At 37.0% G+C, this 16,210-nt stretch overlaps 1 protein-coding gene across 2 annotated transcripts in view; it reads right to left on the bottom strand.

The window, feature by feature from the left end:
• LOC103044415 (glucocorticoid receptor) overlaps positions 1 to 16,210 on the bottom strand; it is a 96,310-nt gene that overhangs the window by 9,938 nt on the left and 70,162 nt on the right. For both annotated transcript variants that reach the window (XM_022676219.2, XM_015605259.3), the window contains 4 exons: positions 13,366 to 13,482; positions 10,960 to 11,235; positions 2,105 to 2,249; positions 1,678 to 1,808 (listed from right to left, as the gene is read on the bottom strand). In XM_022676219.2, the coding sequence (XP_022531940.2) occupies positions 1,678 to 1,808; positions 2,105 to 2,249; positions 10,960 to 11,235; positions 13,366 to 13,482 (669 nt within the window). The remainder of the gene's footprint in view (positions 1 to 1,677; positions 1,809 to 2,104; positions 2,250 to 10,959; positions 11,236 to 13,365; positions 13,483 to 16,210) is intronic.

Consider the following 16,210-nt stretch of genomic DNA (forward strand, 5'->3'; position numbering starts at 1 on the left):
AGGATCCCAAGAAAGCAAATCAGTGCTTTTAATTTAACAGTAAAAAATTAGAAATCCTGCTGGTAAGGCATCCCGCTAAGGAGAGAATAATGCTTTGACTCTAATGGACATAAAGAGTCATAAAACTCAGCGGAAACCACTTTACGCCTCGCAAAATGTGTAACACAGTAATCAAGCTATTATATATTAGTGGCCAATGCTCTGCATCCATTTGGGTGCTACAATAGGCAAGAGGCATTCAAAGAAAAGAAGTAATATTTGGAAAAAAAAAAATAAAACATGTCTTAAACAATATTAACACATTATTAAATCTAAAATTAACCTCCAGCTGCTGCCAAAAGCTGTGCTGTAGAAAAAAAAGTAAATACATCCAGACATACTGCCACTTCAGTTTCTGAATCAGTTTCTCTGATTTAGCTATTTATAGGTACATGTTTGAGTAAAGATTTATATGTTTATACGTTTTCTCCAAATAAAAATATTGTCATTTAGAGCATTTATTTGCAGAAAATGAGAAATGGATAAAATAACAAAAAAGATGTAGAGCTTTCAGACCTCAAATAATAAAAAAAAAAGTTCATATTCATAAAGTTTTAAGAGTTCAGAAATAATTGTAAATATTTGGTGGAATAATCCTGGTTTTTAATCACAATTTTCACGTATCTTGGTATGTTCTCCTCCGCCAGTCTTACACATTGCTTTTGGATAACTTTATGCCACTCCTTGTGCAAAAAATCAAGCAGTTTTTTAATTTGGTAAAATCAAGGGATAAAATCAGTTGTAAGTGTTTTTTTTTTTTTTTTTTACAGAGCTGTACATGGCTTGGCTACATGGGCAAACTACATGGATGCACCAAGTTGACAGCACAGAGATGATGCTACATAATTAAATATCTCCTAAATCTATGTCTTTTTTTGTGTTTATCCAATTAACTTAAATTAATGTTTGAGGGCTCCAGACTAACTTTTTTCACAACTTGTCAGGTTGCAGCAAGGGAGATCTGTCCAAAAATACATACGGTGTCTTGCAAAAATATACAAACCCCTAAACCTTTCTTACCATAAACCTAAATGTATTTTATTGAGATTTTAAGAGATAGACCAACACAAAGTAGCACATAATTGTGAAGTGAAAGGAAAATAATACATGGTTTAAAAAATGTAATCCAATAAAATTCTGTGTGAGGTGCAAAAGTATTCAGCCCTCTTATTCTATATTTTTTTTCTACAGCTATAAGGTCGTTAGTTGTTTGGAACTTCTTGACTATATGTCACCTCTCCTTTCCTGGTGTTACTAGCAAGCTGATTGGCTCTATGCTGAAAGGGGGACTCTGTGAATCTGTTATAACCTGTTATAATGTGCACACATTTGCGTTCTGAAAGTGTCCCAGAATGTAAATATATGCATGTCTAAAAAGCTCCTTTAATCCGCATCAGCTTCTTACTTGGAAATTTACCTTTAAACTTGTTAAAGTATTTTTTTAAACGTAAATTCGCTAATAATCTTTGTTTATTTCAGTTAAAAAAGTAAACAAATCTAAACATACAATACACTCCTCCAATGCTGTAACCCATGCCACACATCAATAAGAGCAAAGACCAACGATGTATATAGGTTATATACTACTGACAATGTGAAATTAGAGCCATATTAAATAAAACAGATTAAGGTACCAACCTGTGCTGAGCAGGAGAAGGACTTTCATGCAGAGATACTCTTCATAGGACACTTGGAGTCGCACCAGCTCATTGACAATCTTCAGCATCTGCTCACACTGTTCACCCATGTAGGGCAGCTTCATCCTCTCCCTGAAACACACCCGTGAATTAGGTTCTTCCCAACAGGAGAACAAGCGCCTTTTATTACATTTCCTTCAAGGACAAACTCTAGATCTGTAACTCGGGTCTCAATCAAGGTTCTGATTTTATAAACTTATAACCAATGGAATGATTTATAGATGTTGAGGATCCTGTGGATTTAAAAGCTGGAGAGTAAGACTAGCTATTAATCACAATTTATCTGATTAACTGATTCATAATCCAGCCAAGCTTGAGGCTTATATGCCTCAGAGTTCAGATCATTATTAAAATAATACTGAGCTTACTCGTTAATGACGAGGTCTGGGGCAAAGCAGAGCATGCTTCCACTGCACTGCTGGTAGGACCTCCAGCCAAGGCTGAAGGACATGAGAAACAGCCAGGAGCACTGCAGCAGCGTCATCTGATCATCCAGGTGCAGGTTCCGGAAACCTAACCACAGGAATTAAGAGATATCAGTACAATACATACAGTATAAACAATTAACACAAAATTTGAACAGAAATCTTATCTTATCTTGATAAACCTAGGAATAATTTAAGCATGGCAACAGCCCAGAATAAATTGACACTGGGGATGTCACAATTTCGATATTTTATCGAAACTGATTATGGCATGGTCTCGAGCCTCGAAGTCCAAAAAAGAGGATCGACGATCCCTCCCGCTAAGCTACGCAAGCACACTATATGGCGCAGCACACTATAGCCCAGGGTTTTTCAACAGAGAGAGAGCGGCTGCATGAGCGCAGCCTCGCCCTCCGATAAAAAGTTCCGCTGTGTGTGAGAGAGAGACACACACGAGCCTCTCACACACAGAACAGCTGCCTTTCAACCGCGGAGGAGAAGCTGAAAACAGATTTATAGAACTATAGATCACAGTGAGGTTGATTAAAAATCTTAAAATTATGATTGATTGACTACACCTGTTGCTTCATTTGAATTAAAAAAACGTCACGGATACGCCCACACGGCGAGCCGAGTCATCAGGTGTTCTGTCGAGTTGTGCTACCCTGTCAAACCGTGCTACTCTTATGTGTATATTTAAAGGTAAAAAGACAAAAGAAGCACAATATTAGAGCGTGTTTCCGATAAAGAAGTTCATGTACTATATTTGTAAATATATATATATATATATATATATATATATATATATATATATATATAACAATAATAAAATAAATAAAGAAAATCGTAAAAAGTAAAAAAAAAAAAAGAAAATCGAGAATCGAATCGAATCGTGACCCTAGAATCGGAAATAAAATCGAATTGAGGATTTAGAGAATCGTGACACCCCTAATTGACACTAACAGTAAATTATCAGTATATGATGCTTTATGTTGCAGCATGCTGATAGTGGTTATTTATAGGCTTGGGAATCGAGAATCGATTCCTGTTGAGAATCGATTCCATGTGTTTCGATTCCACGGAATCGTTTGGCACCTTGCTTAATGATTCTCTTATCGATTCCAGACAGCACGATCATGCAAGTTACGCATGTTACACATGTTACGCAAGTTACGCATGTTACGCAAGTTACGCATGATTCAGTAAGCACGTCTTTTCAATGGCGTCCACTAGGTTAAAACGCTCGAAAGTTTGGCTTCATTTCACGCTACACAAGGATGGCAACAGGGCGTTTTGCAACCATTGTAAATTTTTGATAACATCGCCGGGAGGGAATACATCAAATATGCACAAACATCTGCGCACACAACATTATTAGAGAGTATTTGCTACATTTCCATATTGCCAGTTGCACATTGTTGTGGACATGCTGACCTTGTTGTTGAGTTTGTAAGGTCGTATGATATTTAAGTAAACAAAGTTGGTGCTTATGAAACTGTTTGCTCTCCTTTTTCCCCCAAATTGGAATCGATAAGAGAATCGATAAGGAATCGAATCATTTCACAGAATCAATAAGGGAATCGGAATCGGAAAAATCTTATCAATTCCCATCCCTAGTTATTTATGTTCATTATACTTGTAACACATATCCAAGTATCCATAATTGTTTTATAAACAAGGACTAAAAACAGAACATAGTACTATGAACAAAACCAATTCAACAAATTCAGCTCTTCTCTGGGAAGTTTAGTATTTAAAGTAGGGCAGCCAATGTTAAAGCGTTAACCCCAATCTCCGCCGTAATCTGCCCCACGGTCTCGGCCAGACCCAACTATTAAATATACTTCTTTTTAATTAAGGTAAACTGCTGATAAGGTGCAGTTTAATCTGCTCTAATAGCCAGATAATACACTGCTATGAACAAACGCTGTCTCTGCTGCTCTACACTGAGCCAGGGTTCTTGCACCATTTTACAAGTCAAATTTAATACTTTTTAAGACCTTTTTAAGACCTCAATACATATAATTTAATACCCAAAATGGAGTCATAATTTCTTTAGTTCTCTCCCGTATGTTAGCTAGCTTTCTGGTAACTTAAGTTCTATCTCTAGTAACATTAGCTAGCTTGCTTTAGCTATCAAAAGTTATTATGTTAGCTAGCTCGCCACTAAAGTTAATATGTCAGCTAGTTTGCAGCTAAAGTTAATATGTTAGCTAACTCACCGCTAATGTTAGTTAGCTTTCCGCAAACCATAGTTCTATCCCTGGTAAAGTTAGCTAGCTCGCTTTAGCCAGCAAAAGTTAGTATGTTAGCTAGCTTGCCACTAAAGTTAGTATGTCAGCTAGTTTGCAGCTTAAGTTAATATGTTAGCTAACTCACCGCTAATTTTAGCTAGCTTTTTGCTAACTTCAGTTCTATCCCTAGTAACATTAGCTAGCTTGCTTTAGCCAGCAAAAGTTAGTATGTTAGCTAGCTCGCCGCTAAAGTAAATATGTCAGCTAGATTGAGATAAAGTTAATGTTAGCTAACTCACTGCTAATGTTAGCTAGCTTTCTGCTAACCTTAGTTCTATTCCTGGTAACGTTAGCTAGCTCGCTTTAGCTAGTAAAAGTTAATATGTTAGCTAGCTCGGCACTAAAGTTAGTATGTCAGTTAGTTTGCAGCTAAAGTTATTATGCTAGCTAACTCACCGCTAATGTTAGCTAGCTTTCTGCAAACCATAGTTCTATCCCTGATAATGTTAGCTAGCTCATTTAAACTAGCTAAAGTTAGTATGTTAGCTAGCTCACCGCTAAAGTTAGCATGTCAGCTAGCTTGCCGTTAAATTTATGTTAGCTAACTCACAGCTAATGTTAGCTAGCTTTCCGTTAATCTTAGTTCTCTCTCCGGATTAGATGTTTACAATAGGCCACTGTGTTTTCTCACCTGCATTATCTAAAAATGTAATACCTACAGCAAATTTACAGTAAATTTAAGACAATTTAAGACCTTAATTACCCAGATTTTAATTTGAGATATTTTAAGACTTTTTTAAGGACTCGCAGGAACCCTGTGAGCGCAGAATCTGGTGTGTTCACTGAATGCGGTATGTATATCTAAAAAATAATCATTAGATTAATCAAAGATTGTTTAATTAGATTAATTAAACAATGTAAAAAAATAGTTTCCTATTACAAATTTGTAATGCATTCTTTATTCCAGTACCCTACAGTGGCTTTCTCTCCTCTCAAACATAAATGTATATACTAGTATATGCAAACATAATTGCATGTCACGTTTCTTACAATATTTTTTTATTTACATTTAAATATCCACTATAAAAAACGTGCGTCTTGAGAAGAACAAGTGGGATTAATTACTGTTCATCACATAATATTGTTGTGATAAATCTGATTAAATTTGTTTAATTATAAATTATAATACTAAATAAAACTGCAACATGCATAGATGTAGATAATGTCGCCCCAGAAAAAGTATCACCAAAACTATACAAAGTAGCGCATTCTTTTTTCATGCGCAAAAGACAAAAATAGCACAAAAAACAAAAATAGTCTGCATGACTCACATCTTTCAAAGTTTATATGTATAAATAATCGAGTTAATTACCCTATCTAGCCTCTTTTCACACTCCGCAGCTTTAAAATCCCTACTTTGAACACAAGCAAATAGCAAGAATAATTGCCTGTCATAGAGTTTAATAATCTCTAGGATTGTGATTAAAAGCTGGCTATTAAAGACTAAAAGCAATTACGGGTCATGGTCATACATCATTTACAGTCTTCCCCAGGGAGAAACAGTGTGCTATTGACATCTGTTTATTTGCCCTCAACATTCACTGCTGTCTGTTCCTGTTTAATTTACACTATAAACATGCGGGAAAACAAAATCCTGAATAATTCAGTGTTATAATTCAGGGTCACAAAGTAAAGCCCAGGCTTACAAAACAAAGTTCACTTGTTTGTATCGTATGCTTTTATATGCTTTCATTTTTTAAAGGTTTGAAAATAATTATTTTTTTTTTTTATATATTAAACTATATCTTATTTGAGACAGTGGTCACTATAAGAAATGTATTAGAGTTGAATTCCTCATTTCCTAATTTGCAGTTGAGTTCCAAGTGGAAATTTCTACATTTTCTAGAAAGTAATATGATACAAGGACTGTCATTTTTCCGCAAACTTGGGTCTGGCTTAAACTGATTTTATTTAGACCAGTGTAAATTATATGCGCTATTTTGATGCTACCATTATTAAAGAAAAAAAAAAAACATGATATAGTATTCAACACAGAAACCACTTCAGAAATAAAAATGCATAATAGTATAATGCATAATTTGTAATATGTGCATAATAGTAAATGTTAGGGGTTCACCAATGTCAATACCAGGGCTCATATCCGGATTTACACATGTATACATCTATCATCTATCGTTAATATATACATTTATACCTTACAGAGAGACTACAGGCCCTGGTATAACTTTAGAAACAAACATAACTTTTATTTGCCTTACATTCTTTCGACCAACTGTATACAAACAATCAAAGGAAAGTTTCTCCTGAAAAATCTGTTTTAACATTTTTTGGTTTCATTTTAATTTACATAGACAAGGACACAGCCAATCACAGCCATGCTAAATGCTAATAGTTTAACTATGCAAGAAGGATTAAGTGAACCCTTTGGAATGACCTGGATTGATGCATTAATTACTAACAAACAAGTCTGACTGTTTTATCTAAAAACAAAATTACAATCAAACTACTAGAGACTACACTACACTAATCAGTAAAGTAAACTAAAAACTAAAATCATGCAGAGAGCTATACTCACCATGTCTCCCAATAGAGTTTTATGTGATTTGCATAACATGTCGATCCCCCTTTAGCAGCAACCACCTCCACCGAATATGATTTGCATAACCTGAAGATTCCAATTAATTTAAAGGAATTACTTCAACCTAACATTTAATGTAGATGCAAATACGACTTGCAAAATGCTGAGAAGAACTTCTGGAGAAAAGTTGTTTAACTCATGGTCTCTGTAACATTTTCACATTGTTTTCCTATTTTTGTACTTTTATTTAGTAAATCAGTCCTTACATAGAATTTTCACAGCTTTAGACTCTTAAAATAAGTTAAAATAACTACTTACTAAGTTAAGTAAAGCTAAGCTAAGTAAACAATTCCAAAAAAAAAAAAAAGTCAAACAAGCACTGGATGTTAATTTACACAGTTTTCACTCCTGAAAACTTCTGCTTCCATTTACTTACACTAAGCGTAGATTTCGAGATTTCCACTAAGGCTGGGAGCAGCAACATTAGCAGCTAACCGCTAGCCCAGTTAGTAAATGTGGGCAGACAGTGCTACACTGACGAACCTTGACTGTTCCGCTAAGCCAGGGCAATATCAGCTAGCGGTTCATCCCACATAACTTGTTTTAACACTGTAAACGTGCAGTCTACAGACCGATATACCCGCCTCTGAACAGCAAATGAGCTAGCACTTAGTGAGGTTAGCAGCTAATGCTAATACGGCTCCAGTCTCAGTGCTGGAGAACTAAACTGTACAACTGTAAAGCTGTACTTCACTGGAGTGGCTTTACTTTAAAATTCATATATAAGGTGCAGCGGATGATAAGGCTTACTGACGATTTTAGAGAAAATTAAAGAATAGTAAGTGTGCCTTTACGGTACAAAAATAAATAAATAAATAAATAAATAAACAAATAAAATACAGTATAATAAATATGTCAACAAGTATCAGATTTAGATATCATCTTAATTGGCTGATGCCAATGATTAATATAAAAGCAATTATTGGCCAATATTAATTCCAATAATAATTTCAATACGATCATGATCACTCATCCCTATTAAATGTGACATTTTGAAAAAATCTCTGTTTGTGCCTGAAGGGTTAAGGATTATAATTGTTAACTGCATGTAGAGCAAAGCAAACTGTCTGAGTTGCTCCTAATTTATACCATTAAGAAAAAAAGGACAGGAAACATTAGTGGTTCTGCAGAGTTTAAGAGCTTTCACCGTCTAAAAACTACAACATGTAAAAAAGTGTGCAAAGTGTTCAACAGTTGGTGTTGTAATATCTTCCAAAGGTGAAGTGCTTAACGTCCTCTTTGGCTGTGTTTGCTCAAGCATGCACCTCTTATATAACCTCCCTCTCCGGCCTTTTCTCAGGTCAGTCCGTTTCGCTCGGGCCGGAGCAGCGGGACAGAAAAAATACTTCCAACGATTAACAAATCATGTGCGTGCTTTCTCACGCCACTGTGGCCATAGCGCCTGGCGTGCTAATGCTCCTGCTGCTAGCTACTGACCTTTTTCTGCATTAATTACTAATAAACTAGTCTGACTGTTTTATCTAAATTACAAATAATCAAACTACTAAACTAAACTATACAGCTCTGGAAAATATAAAGAGATCACTATAGTTTCTGAATTAGTTTCTCTTATTTAGCTATTTATAGGTATATGTTTGAGCAAAATGATCATTGTTTTATTCTATAAAATACAGACAACATTTCTGCCAAATTCCAAATAAATAAAAATATTTTCATTTAGATCATTTATTTGCAGAAAAGATGCAGAGCTTCCAGACCTCAAATAATGCAAAGGAAACAAGTTCATATTCTTAAAGTTTTAAAAGTTCAGAAATCAGTATTTGGTGGAATAACCCTGGTTTTTAATCACAGTTTTCATGCATCTTGGCATGTTGTCCTTCACCAGTCTTACACACTGCTTTTGGATAACTTTATGCCACGCCTGGTGCAAAAAGTCACGCAGTTCAGCTTGGTTTGATGGTGGTTTGTGATCATCCATCTTCCTCTTGATTATATTCCAGAGGTTTTCAATTTGGTAAAATCAAAGAAACTCATATATAAATTTTTCAGAGCTGTATATCAAACTACACTGAAATCCTCATGTCTTTTTTTAAAAGTACAGACATAAAGAGTAAAATTCAACAGTGCAAGCTTGAGAAAGTACGTGATTTGCATAACCCGTAGATCCCCCTTTAGCAGCAACCACCTCCACCGAATATGATTTGCATAACCTGACGATTCCCACTCATTTACAGGAATCACTTTAACCAAATTTTTTTGTAAAATTTGAACAATGCTGAGAAGAAATTCTGGACAATTTCCTAAGAGCAGACTTGTTTTAGTCATGCTCTCTGTAACACTTTCCAGCTTCACGGGTCTCTGGGTATCTTCTAAGATCTTATGAAAGTTGAGTGCACCAAGGCATGGTTCACACTAACTAATCTTATTTCAGAAAAAAAAAACAATTAGTGAATTAGCTCACGGAAAAGTAATTACCACAAAGGTTCACTAACTATTTTTAGCATGCACTGTGGACATTAACAATGGGCCCTATTTTAAACGTTGCACAAGGCATGGTGTTCATGATGCATGAAGCATGATGCTCATTGCTATCTCACTCCCCACCGACTGTCAATTTTTTTATGCATTGTGCTTGCATTGTTTAAATAGCAACAGTGCTTATGAATATATCTCGAAATTACATGTTTAGGAACATTTCTGGCGTATTGATATCTTGGCAATGGAAAACACAGGCGCGCATCTATCAGAAAAAAGCTAAGACAACAGTCAACAGTCAGACATTCATTGCTATCTTGGCAAGACAGACACCCCCCCCGCTTGTTACACAGCAGTGCACAGACCCAACTTTTACACCAACAATAAACAGAATAGAGTATGAAATAGCATCGTTGTTTCGTAAATATACTGCTGGTGCACCTTTACAGTGTAAACGAGCAGGTCACGTTTCTCTGCTGATAAGCGCAGAAGTGCTGCGCTGTTAAGATATCAATCCACCAAAGTCAAAGTGCACCTGGCTCTTAAAGGTAGAGGAAAGTGACACCCTGATTGGTTTTTTGCACATTACACCCAAAAACACACCCACTAGATGGCTTGTGCACGTTTTGAAACACGCAAATACAATAGCAAATACACACTGACACACTCTAAATCAGGCTGCGTAGTGCACGGTTGACGGCTCACCTATAGATCACACTGAATGTGCTTCACAAAACAACATAAACAATTAAATTCACATTTATTCATATAGCGCTTTTTACATAAAATGTTATCATAAAGCAGCTTTGTGGTCGACCCAGACAGCACAAACTATAAACATAAAAACAAAACGACTTTGGCGGATTGTGATTTTAAGGGCACAGCGCTTCTCTGCTTTTCAGCAGAGAAAACTGACTTGCTCATTCACATTCTGAAGGTGCGCGAGCAGGTCATTTACAGGAACTGAATTGTTATTTTATTTTGTATTTTTTATTATTGATGCAAATGTTGGGTTTATGAGCTGCTGTGTGTCTTTGTGTGTGGAACCAGTGTGGCGCAACTACGTTGGCAAGATATCAATGAATGTCTAGGTTAATTTCAGTCAGTACTGCACCTGTGTTTTATTTTGCCAAGATAGCAATACGCCAGAAATTTACCTGAACACACCTTACTACCAGATCACCACGGCCACTGGAGTAGATATATTCGTGCGCTCTGTTGCTATTTAAACAATGCAAGTGCAACGTGTGAAAATAGGCTTTTGTGGGGTATAAGATAGCAATGAGCATTGTGAGACTCCTTGCACAGGGTGTAAGATATGGCCCTTAATGTTTGATAGCAGAGTTTGATTCTGTATTTAAAATTAGTGTAGATAACAAGTAACGAAATGACACAAAACGTCATCTATTAAAAATGACAAAACCTTGTATGAACATACAGTATAAGCTGATAGTAGAGATTGTAGATACCTGGTAGGGCTTTGGCCCATTTGACTGCTGAGATGACCTGCCGTCCACCCAGTCGGTTGAGGGTGGTCATGAGGCGGGTAGAGGTGTCCGGGATGGTGCTGTCATAGCCAGAGTACACGATCTCAGGCTCAATGGCTTTGAGCAGGGACAGCATGGTGGGCACAAGCTGAGGCATGGACTTGGGCACCAATAAACTTGAGGGGTCGGGCATGGCGTGGGCTGGGTCAGGCAAGGCCTGCTGGCCCTTTATCCGGATCAGCTTTTTGTTTTTGCGCGCTGAAACACAGGAAGAGAGAGAGAGCAAATTAGTGAGCACTGTGAAAAAGACTAGGTTATAACTATTATAGTCTTTAACCTGCTTTGGCTACAAATCCCAGGAAATGAACGATCAGTTTCAACCAGCCCTTCTGACACCAACAATTATTGGTTGGTTGATTTGAGCACTACCTGAAGCTGCTGACCTATATTTCTATGGTTTTATGAATTTGCTTTATAAATCTCTTAAACACATGCAGCATTTTTGTGTTTGATTGCAACAGAAAATACATAAAAACTTTATATTTCCATATTTGGAACTCCTGCCAGATGGTCTGCTCCAATAATTCAATGTTCACCTCACACTGTTTCTCCTTGTGAGGTTACCTTCAAATTAAAAATCCTTGTTGAGTGTATATACACATATGTCTCTCATAAACATATGCAACTTTTTCTAGGAATGCCAGATTTTTATCATGAAGGAAATATATAGGTTTGCACCTATAATTCAATTTGAACATTTCTCCTTGTGAGGTTAATTTCAAATTAAATGTTTTCTAAATGTATATACACATATATCTCTTAAAAACGAAGCTTTTCTGGGAATGCCACAGAGATTTATTGCAACAGAAATATATATAAAACCTGTACATTTTCATATTTTAAACTTCTGCTACAAGGTTTGCACCCATAATTCAATGGGCACATTTCTTATTGTGAGGTTGATTTCCAAATTAAATTCCTTGTTGAGAGTATATACACATATATCCCTCATCAACGTGCAGATTTTTCTAGGATCGCCATAAAGTTTTATCATAACAGAAATATATAAAAACTGTATTTTTTCATATTACAAAAATTGCACCTATAATTCAATGTGATCATTGCTCATTGCGAGGTTAATTTCAAAATAAAAGTGCTTGTTGAGTGAATATACACATATATCTTTCTTAAAAACATATGCATTTTTCTGGGAATACTATAGAGTTCTATTGCTACGGAAAACATAAAAACTGGATATTTCCATATTTTAAGCTCCTGCTACAAGGTTTGCTCTCATATTCCGAGGTTAATTTCAAATTAGTGCTAGTTAAGTAAATATACACGTATATCACTCTTTAAAATATATCTAACTTTTTCAGAGAATGTCACAGAGTTGTATTGCAAAACAAATATATAAAACCTGTATATTTTCATATTTTGCTATAATGCACCCATTTCTAGAATTTTCCATCTGGGATCAATAAAGTATCTATGTCATTCAATATGCAAATTTCTTATTGTGAGGTTAATTTCAAATTTAAAGTGCTTGTTGAGTGTATATACACGTATATCTCTCTTAAAAACATGCAGCTTTTTCTGGGAATGCCATAGTGCAATTTGTTACAACAGAAAATATGTAACACAATTTTATTTTTATATTTTGCATATTTTTATATTCCTACTACTAAGTTTTTCCCCCTATAATTCAATGTGCATATTTCTTATTGTGATGATACACTCAAATTAAAAGTGTTTGTTGAGTGTATATGCACAAAATTATCCCTTTTAGAAACATGCAGATTTTATACAGTATATTTTTATATTTTGAATTCCTCCTACAAGGTTTTTTCTCCTATAATTCAGTGTGCACATTTCTCTTTGTGAGATTTCCTTCAAATTCAATCTCATTTTGTCCCGTGTTTTTAATTTTCCACCATAAATGTTCCTATGGCAACTAAGAGCCTCAATTATTGAACCCCAGATTCAGTGGGCTTGCTGCTGCTGCATATACGTCATTTTACACCCCCTCCCACTAGCTCCCACTCTGTGCTTCAAACAAATAGATGATCCAGAGGTTTATACTCCTGCACGTAAGTAGATGAGCCATTCAAGCTCATGCAGTGCATCAAAGAGCTGCTCAGACCATTAGTTTACGGCATGCTGCCATTTCCCTAAAAGCAGCTCCACAATGACCTGAAAAATTTCCATCACCTGTTGCAATGATGCATCATAGAAAAGCCACAGGAGAGGTGAAGGAGTGCTGTCACGACCTCTGGACTCGCTTGGGGATCAGGGTGTGAAGGGGGAGGTGGCAGCAGGGTTAACCATTTAAAGCTTTTATGTAGTGAGTTTATGTCTGACTGATGCATCCATTAGTGCACACGTTACCTTCCAGGTTCATGCCGGCTTGGAGACACTTGCGGAAGCGGCAGGCCGGACAGTTCTTCCTGCGGATTTTGTCGATGATGCAGTCGTTCCTCCCCGCGCACAGGTAGTTGTGCTGGCCTGAGAGGGAAAAGGGGGTAATTACTGGCAGGCCGACTGTAAGAGGGTTAGGGGTAAATGCTGGGCTCACACAGTAAACCCCTCCTGGAGTGAACCCAGCCTGAAACTGTTGTCCCAGCTGCTGGGCCAATGCTTAGGTGATGATGGCTCAATCACTAAATATTGCCCTCAGATTACTCCACATCACATACATGTGCACGCATAATAAAAGCTAAAAATCACTGATAAAAATATGACTTTCAGATCCTTATTCATATAGGGGTAAATTATGTGACTTCTTTTGATTTTCTGTCTGCCTTATTAGAACTTTTAGTTAAAAAAAGGTTTAAATGCATAAACCAATGACACACACCAATCAAGCATGCTTCTGTTATTTCATTGGTGTTTATACCAATTAAGATGTATTTAGGTATATTATCTCTCCCATATATGTTCTCACTTTAACTTACTTTCACAATTTTTTTTTTTTGTAATTGTCCTTTTTCTATTATTCAAAGTTTAAAAATAATGTACGTTAATATAGTGAGACCCACATTCACTGTAATAAATTGTCATTTCTGTGAGATGACTGAAATATTACTCAACGATACAGTAAGTTTAGAGCATTTTAAAACTTTTCAACAGGTTTATGTGATTATCAGAGCGGTACAAAACAGTTGAGATGGCAACTACAACATTATGGAATAAAAAAGATCATTATTTAGAAAAACTATTCATAAATGTATAAACATGTCGCAGTAGTGAGAACTATATTTTAAACATGATAAGGAAATAAAATAATTTAAAGATAAATCATGGTCGAAACATCAGACCACATAACATTTTTTAAGTGCCCAGACAATTTGTGTAGATTAGTGCTGGGATAATCTACACAAATAATGTTTACGGTATATTATTATTAATATTATTATGTATTTATTTATTTTTATCTCTGGCTTAAATTTAGGTTTGTGAGTTTCTGTTCTGTTAGGAGTACATGTAATATAAAACACCAAGGCTTTAAATTAAGGTTCTGATTACTATTGCGTTTACTTTGTCCCACAAAATTACACAATATATGAAGAAAGCAGACTTTATTATCAGAAAAACAGCTGAAGAATGTAAACAATAGACTTTAGACAGGCAGTGTATTTAAAGAATATAAAATATATATATATATATATATATATACACTGCTCAAAAAAATAAAGGGAACACTCAAATAACACATCCTAGATCTGAATGAATGAAATATTCTCATTGAATACTTTGTTCTGTACAAAGTTGAATGTGCTGACAACAAAATCACACAAAAATCATCAATGGAAATCAAATTTATTAACCAATGGAGGCCTGGATTTGGAGCCACACACAAAATTAAAGTGAAAAAACACACTACAGGCTGATCCAACTTTAATGTAATGTCCTTAAAACAAGTCAAAATGAGGCTCAGTATTGTGTGTGGCCTCCACGTGTCTGTATGACCTCCCTACAACGCCTGGGCATGCTCCTGATGAGGTGGCGGATGGTCTCCTGAGGGATCTCCTCCCAGACCTGGACTAAAGCATCCGCCAACTCCTGGACAGTCTGTGGTGCAACGTAACGTTGGTGGATGGAGCGAGACATGATGTCCCAGATGTGCTCAATCGGATTCAGGTCTGGGGAACGGGCGGGCCAGTCCATAGCTTCAATGCCTTCATCTTGCAGGAACTGCTGACACACTCCAGCCACATGAGGTCTAGCATTGTCCTGCATTAGGAGGAACCCAGGGCCAACCGCACCAGCATATGGTCTCACAAGGGGTCTGAGGATCTCATCTCGGTACCTAATGGCAGTCAGGCTACCTCTGGTGAGCACATGGAGGGCTGTGCGGCCCTCCAAAGAAATGCCACCCCACACCATTACTGACCCACTGCCAAACCGGTCATGCTGAAGGATGTTGCAGGCAGCAGACCGCTCTCCACGGCGTCTCCAGACTCTGTCACGTCTGTCATGTGCTCAGTGTGAACCTGCTTTCATCTGTGAAGAGCACAAGGCGCCAGTGGGGAATTTGCCAATCCTGGTGTTCTCTGGCAAATGCCAAGCGTCCTGCACGGTGTTGGGCTGTGAGCACAACCCCCATCTGTGGACGTCGGGCCCTCATACCATCCTCATGGAGTCGGTTTCTAACCGTTTGTGCAGACACATGCACATTTGTGGCCTGCTGGAGGTCATTTTGCAGGGCTCTGGCAGTGCTCCTCCTGTTCCTTCTTGCACAAAGGCGGAGGTAGCGGTCCTGCTGCTGGGTTGTTGCCCTCCTACGGCCTCCTCCACGTCTCCTGGTGTACTGGCCTGTCCCCTGGTAGCGCCTCCAGCCTCTAGACACTACGCTGACAGACACAGCAAACCTTCTTGCCACAGCTCGCATTGATGTGCCATCCTGGATGAGTCTCATGCTACCACGAGTGTGAAAGCACCACCAACATTCAAAACTGACCAAAACATCAGCCAGACAGCATAGGTTCTGAGAAGTGGTCTGTGGTCCCCACCTGCAGAACCACTCCTTTATTGAGTGTGTCTTGCTAATTGCCAATAATTTCCACCTGTTGTCTATTCCATTTGCACAACAGCAGGTGAAATTGATTGTCAATCAGTGTTGCTTCCTAAGTGGACAGTTTAATTTCACAGAAGTTTGATTTACTTGGAGTTATATTGTGTTATTTGAGTGTTCCCTTTATTTTTTTGAGCAGTGTATATATATATATATATA

Source organism: Astyanax mexicanus, chromosome 17, assembly GCF_023375975.1.
Source record: "Astyanax mexicanus isolate ESR-SI-001 chromosome 17, AstMex3_surface, whole genome shotgun sequence".
Taxonomy (NCBI): Eukaryota; Metazoa; Chordata; class Actinopteri; order Characiformes; family Acestrorhamphidae; genus Astyanax; species Astyanax mexicanus.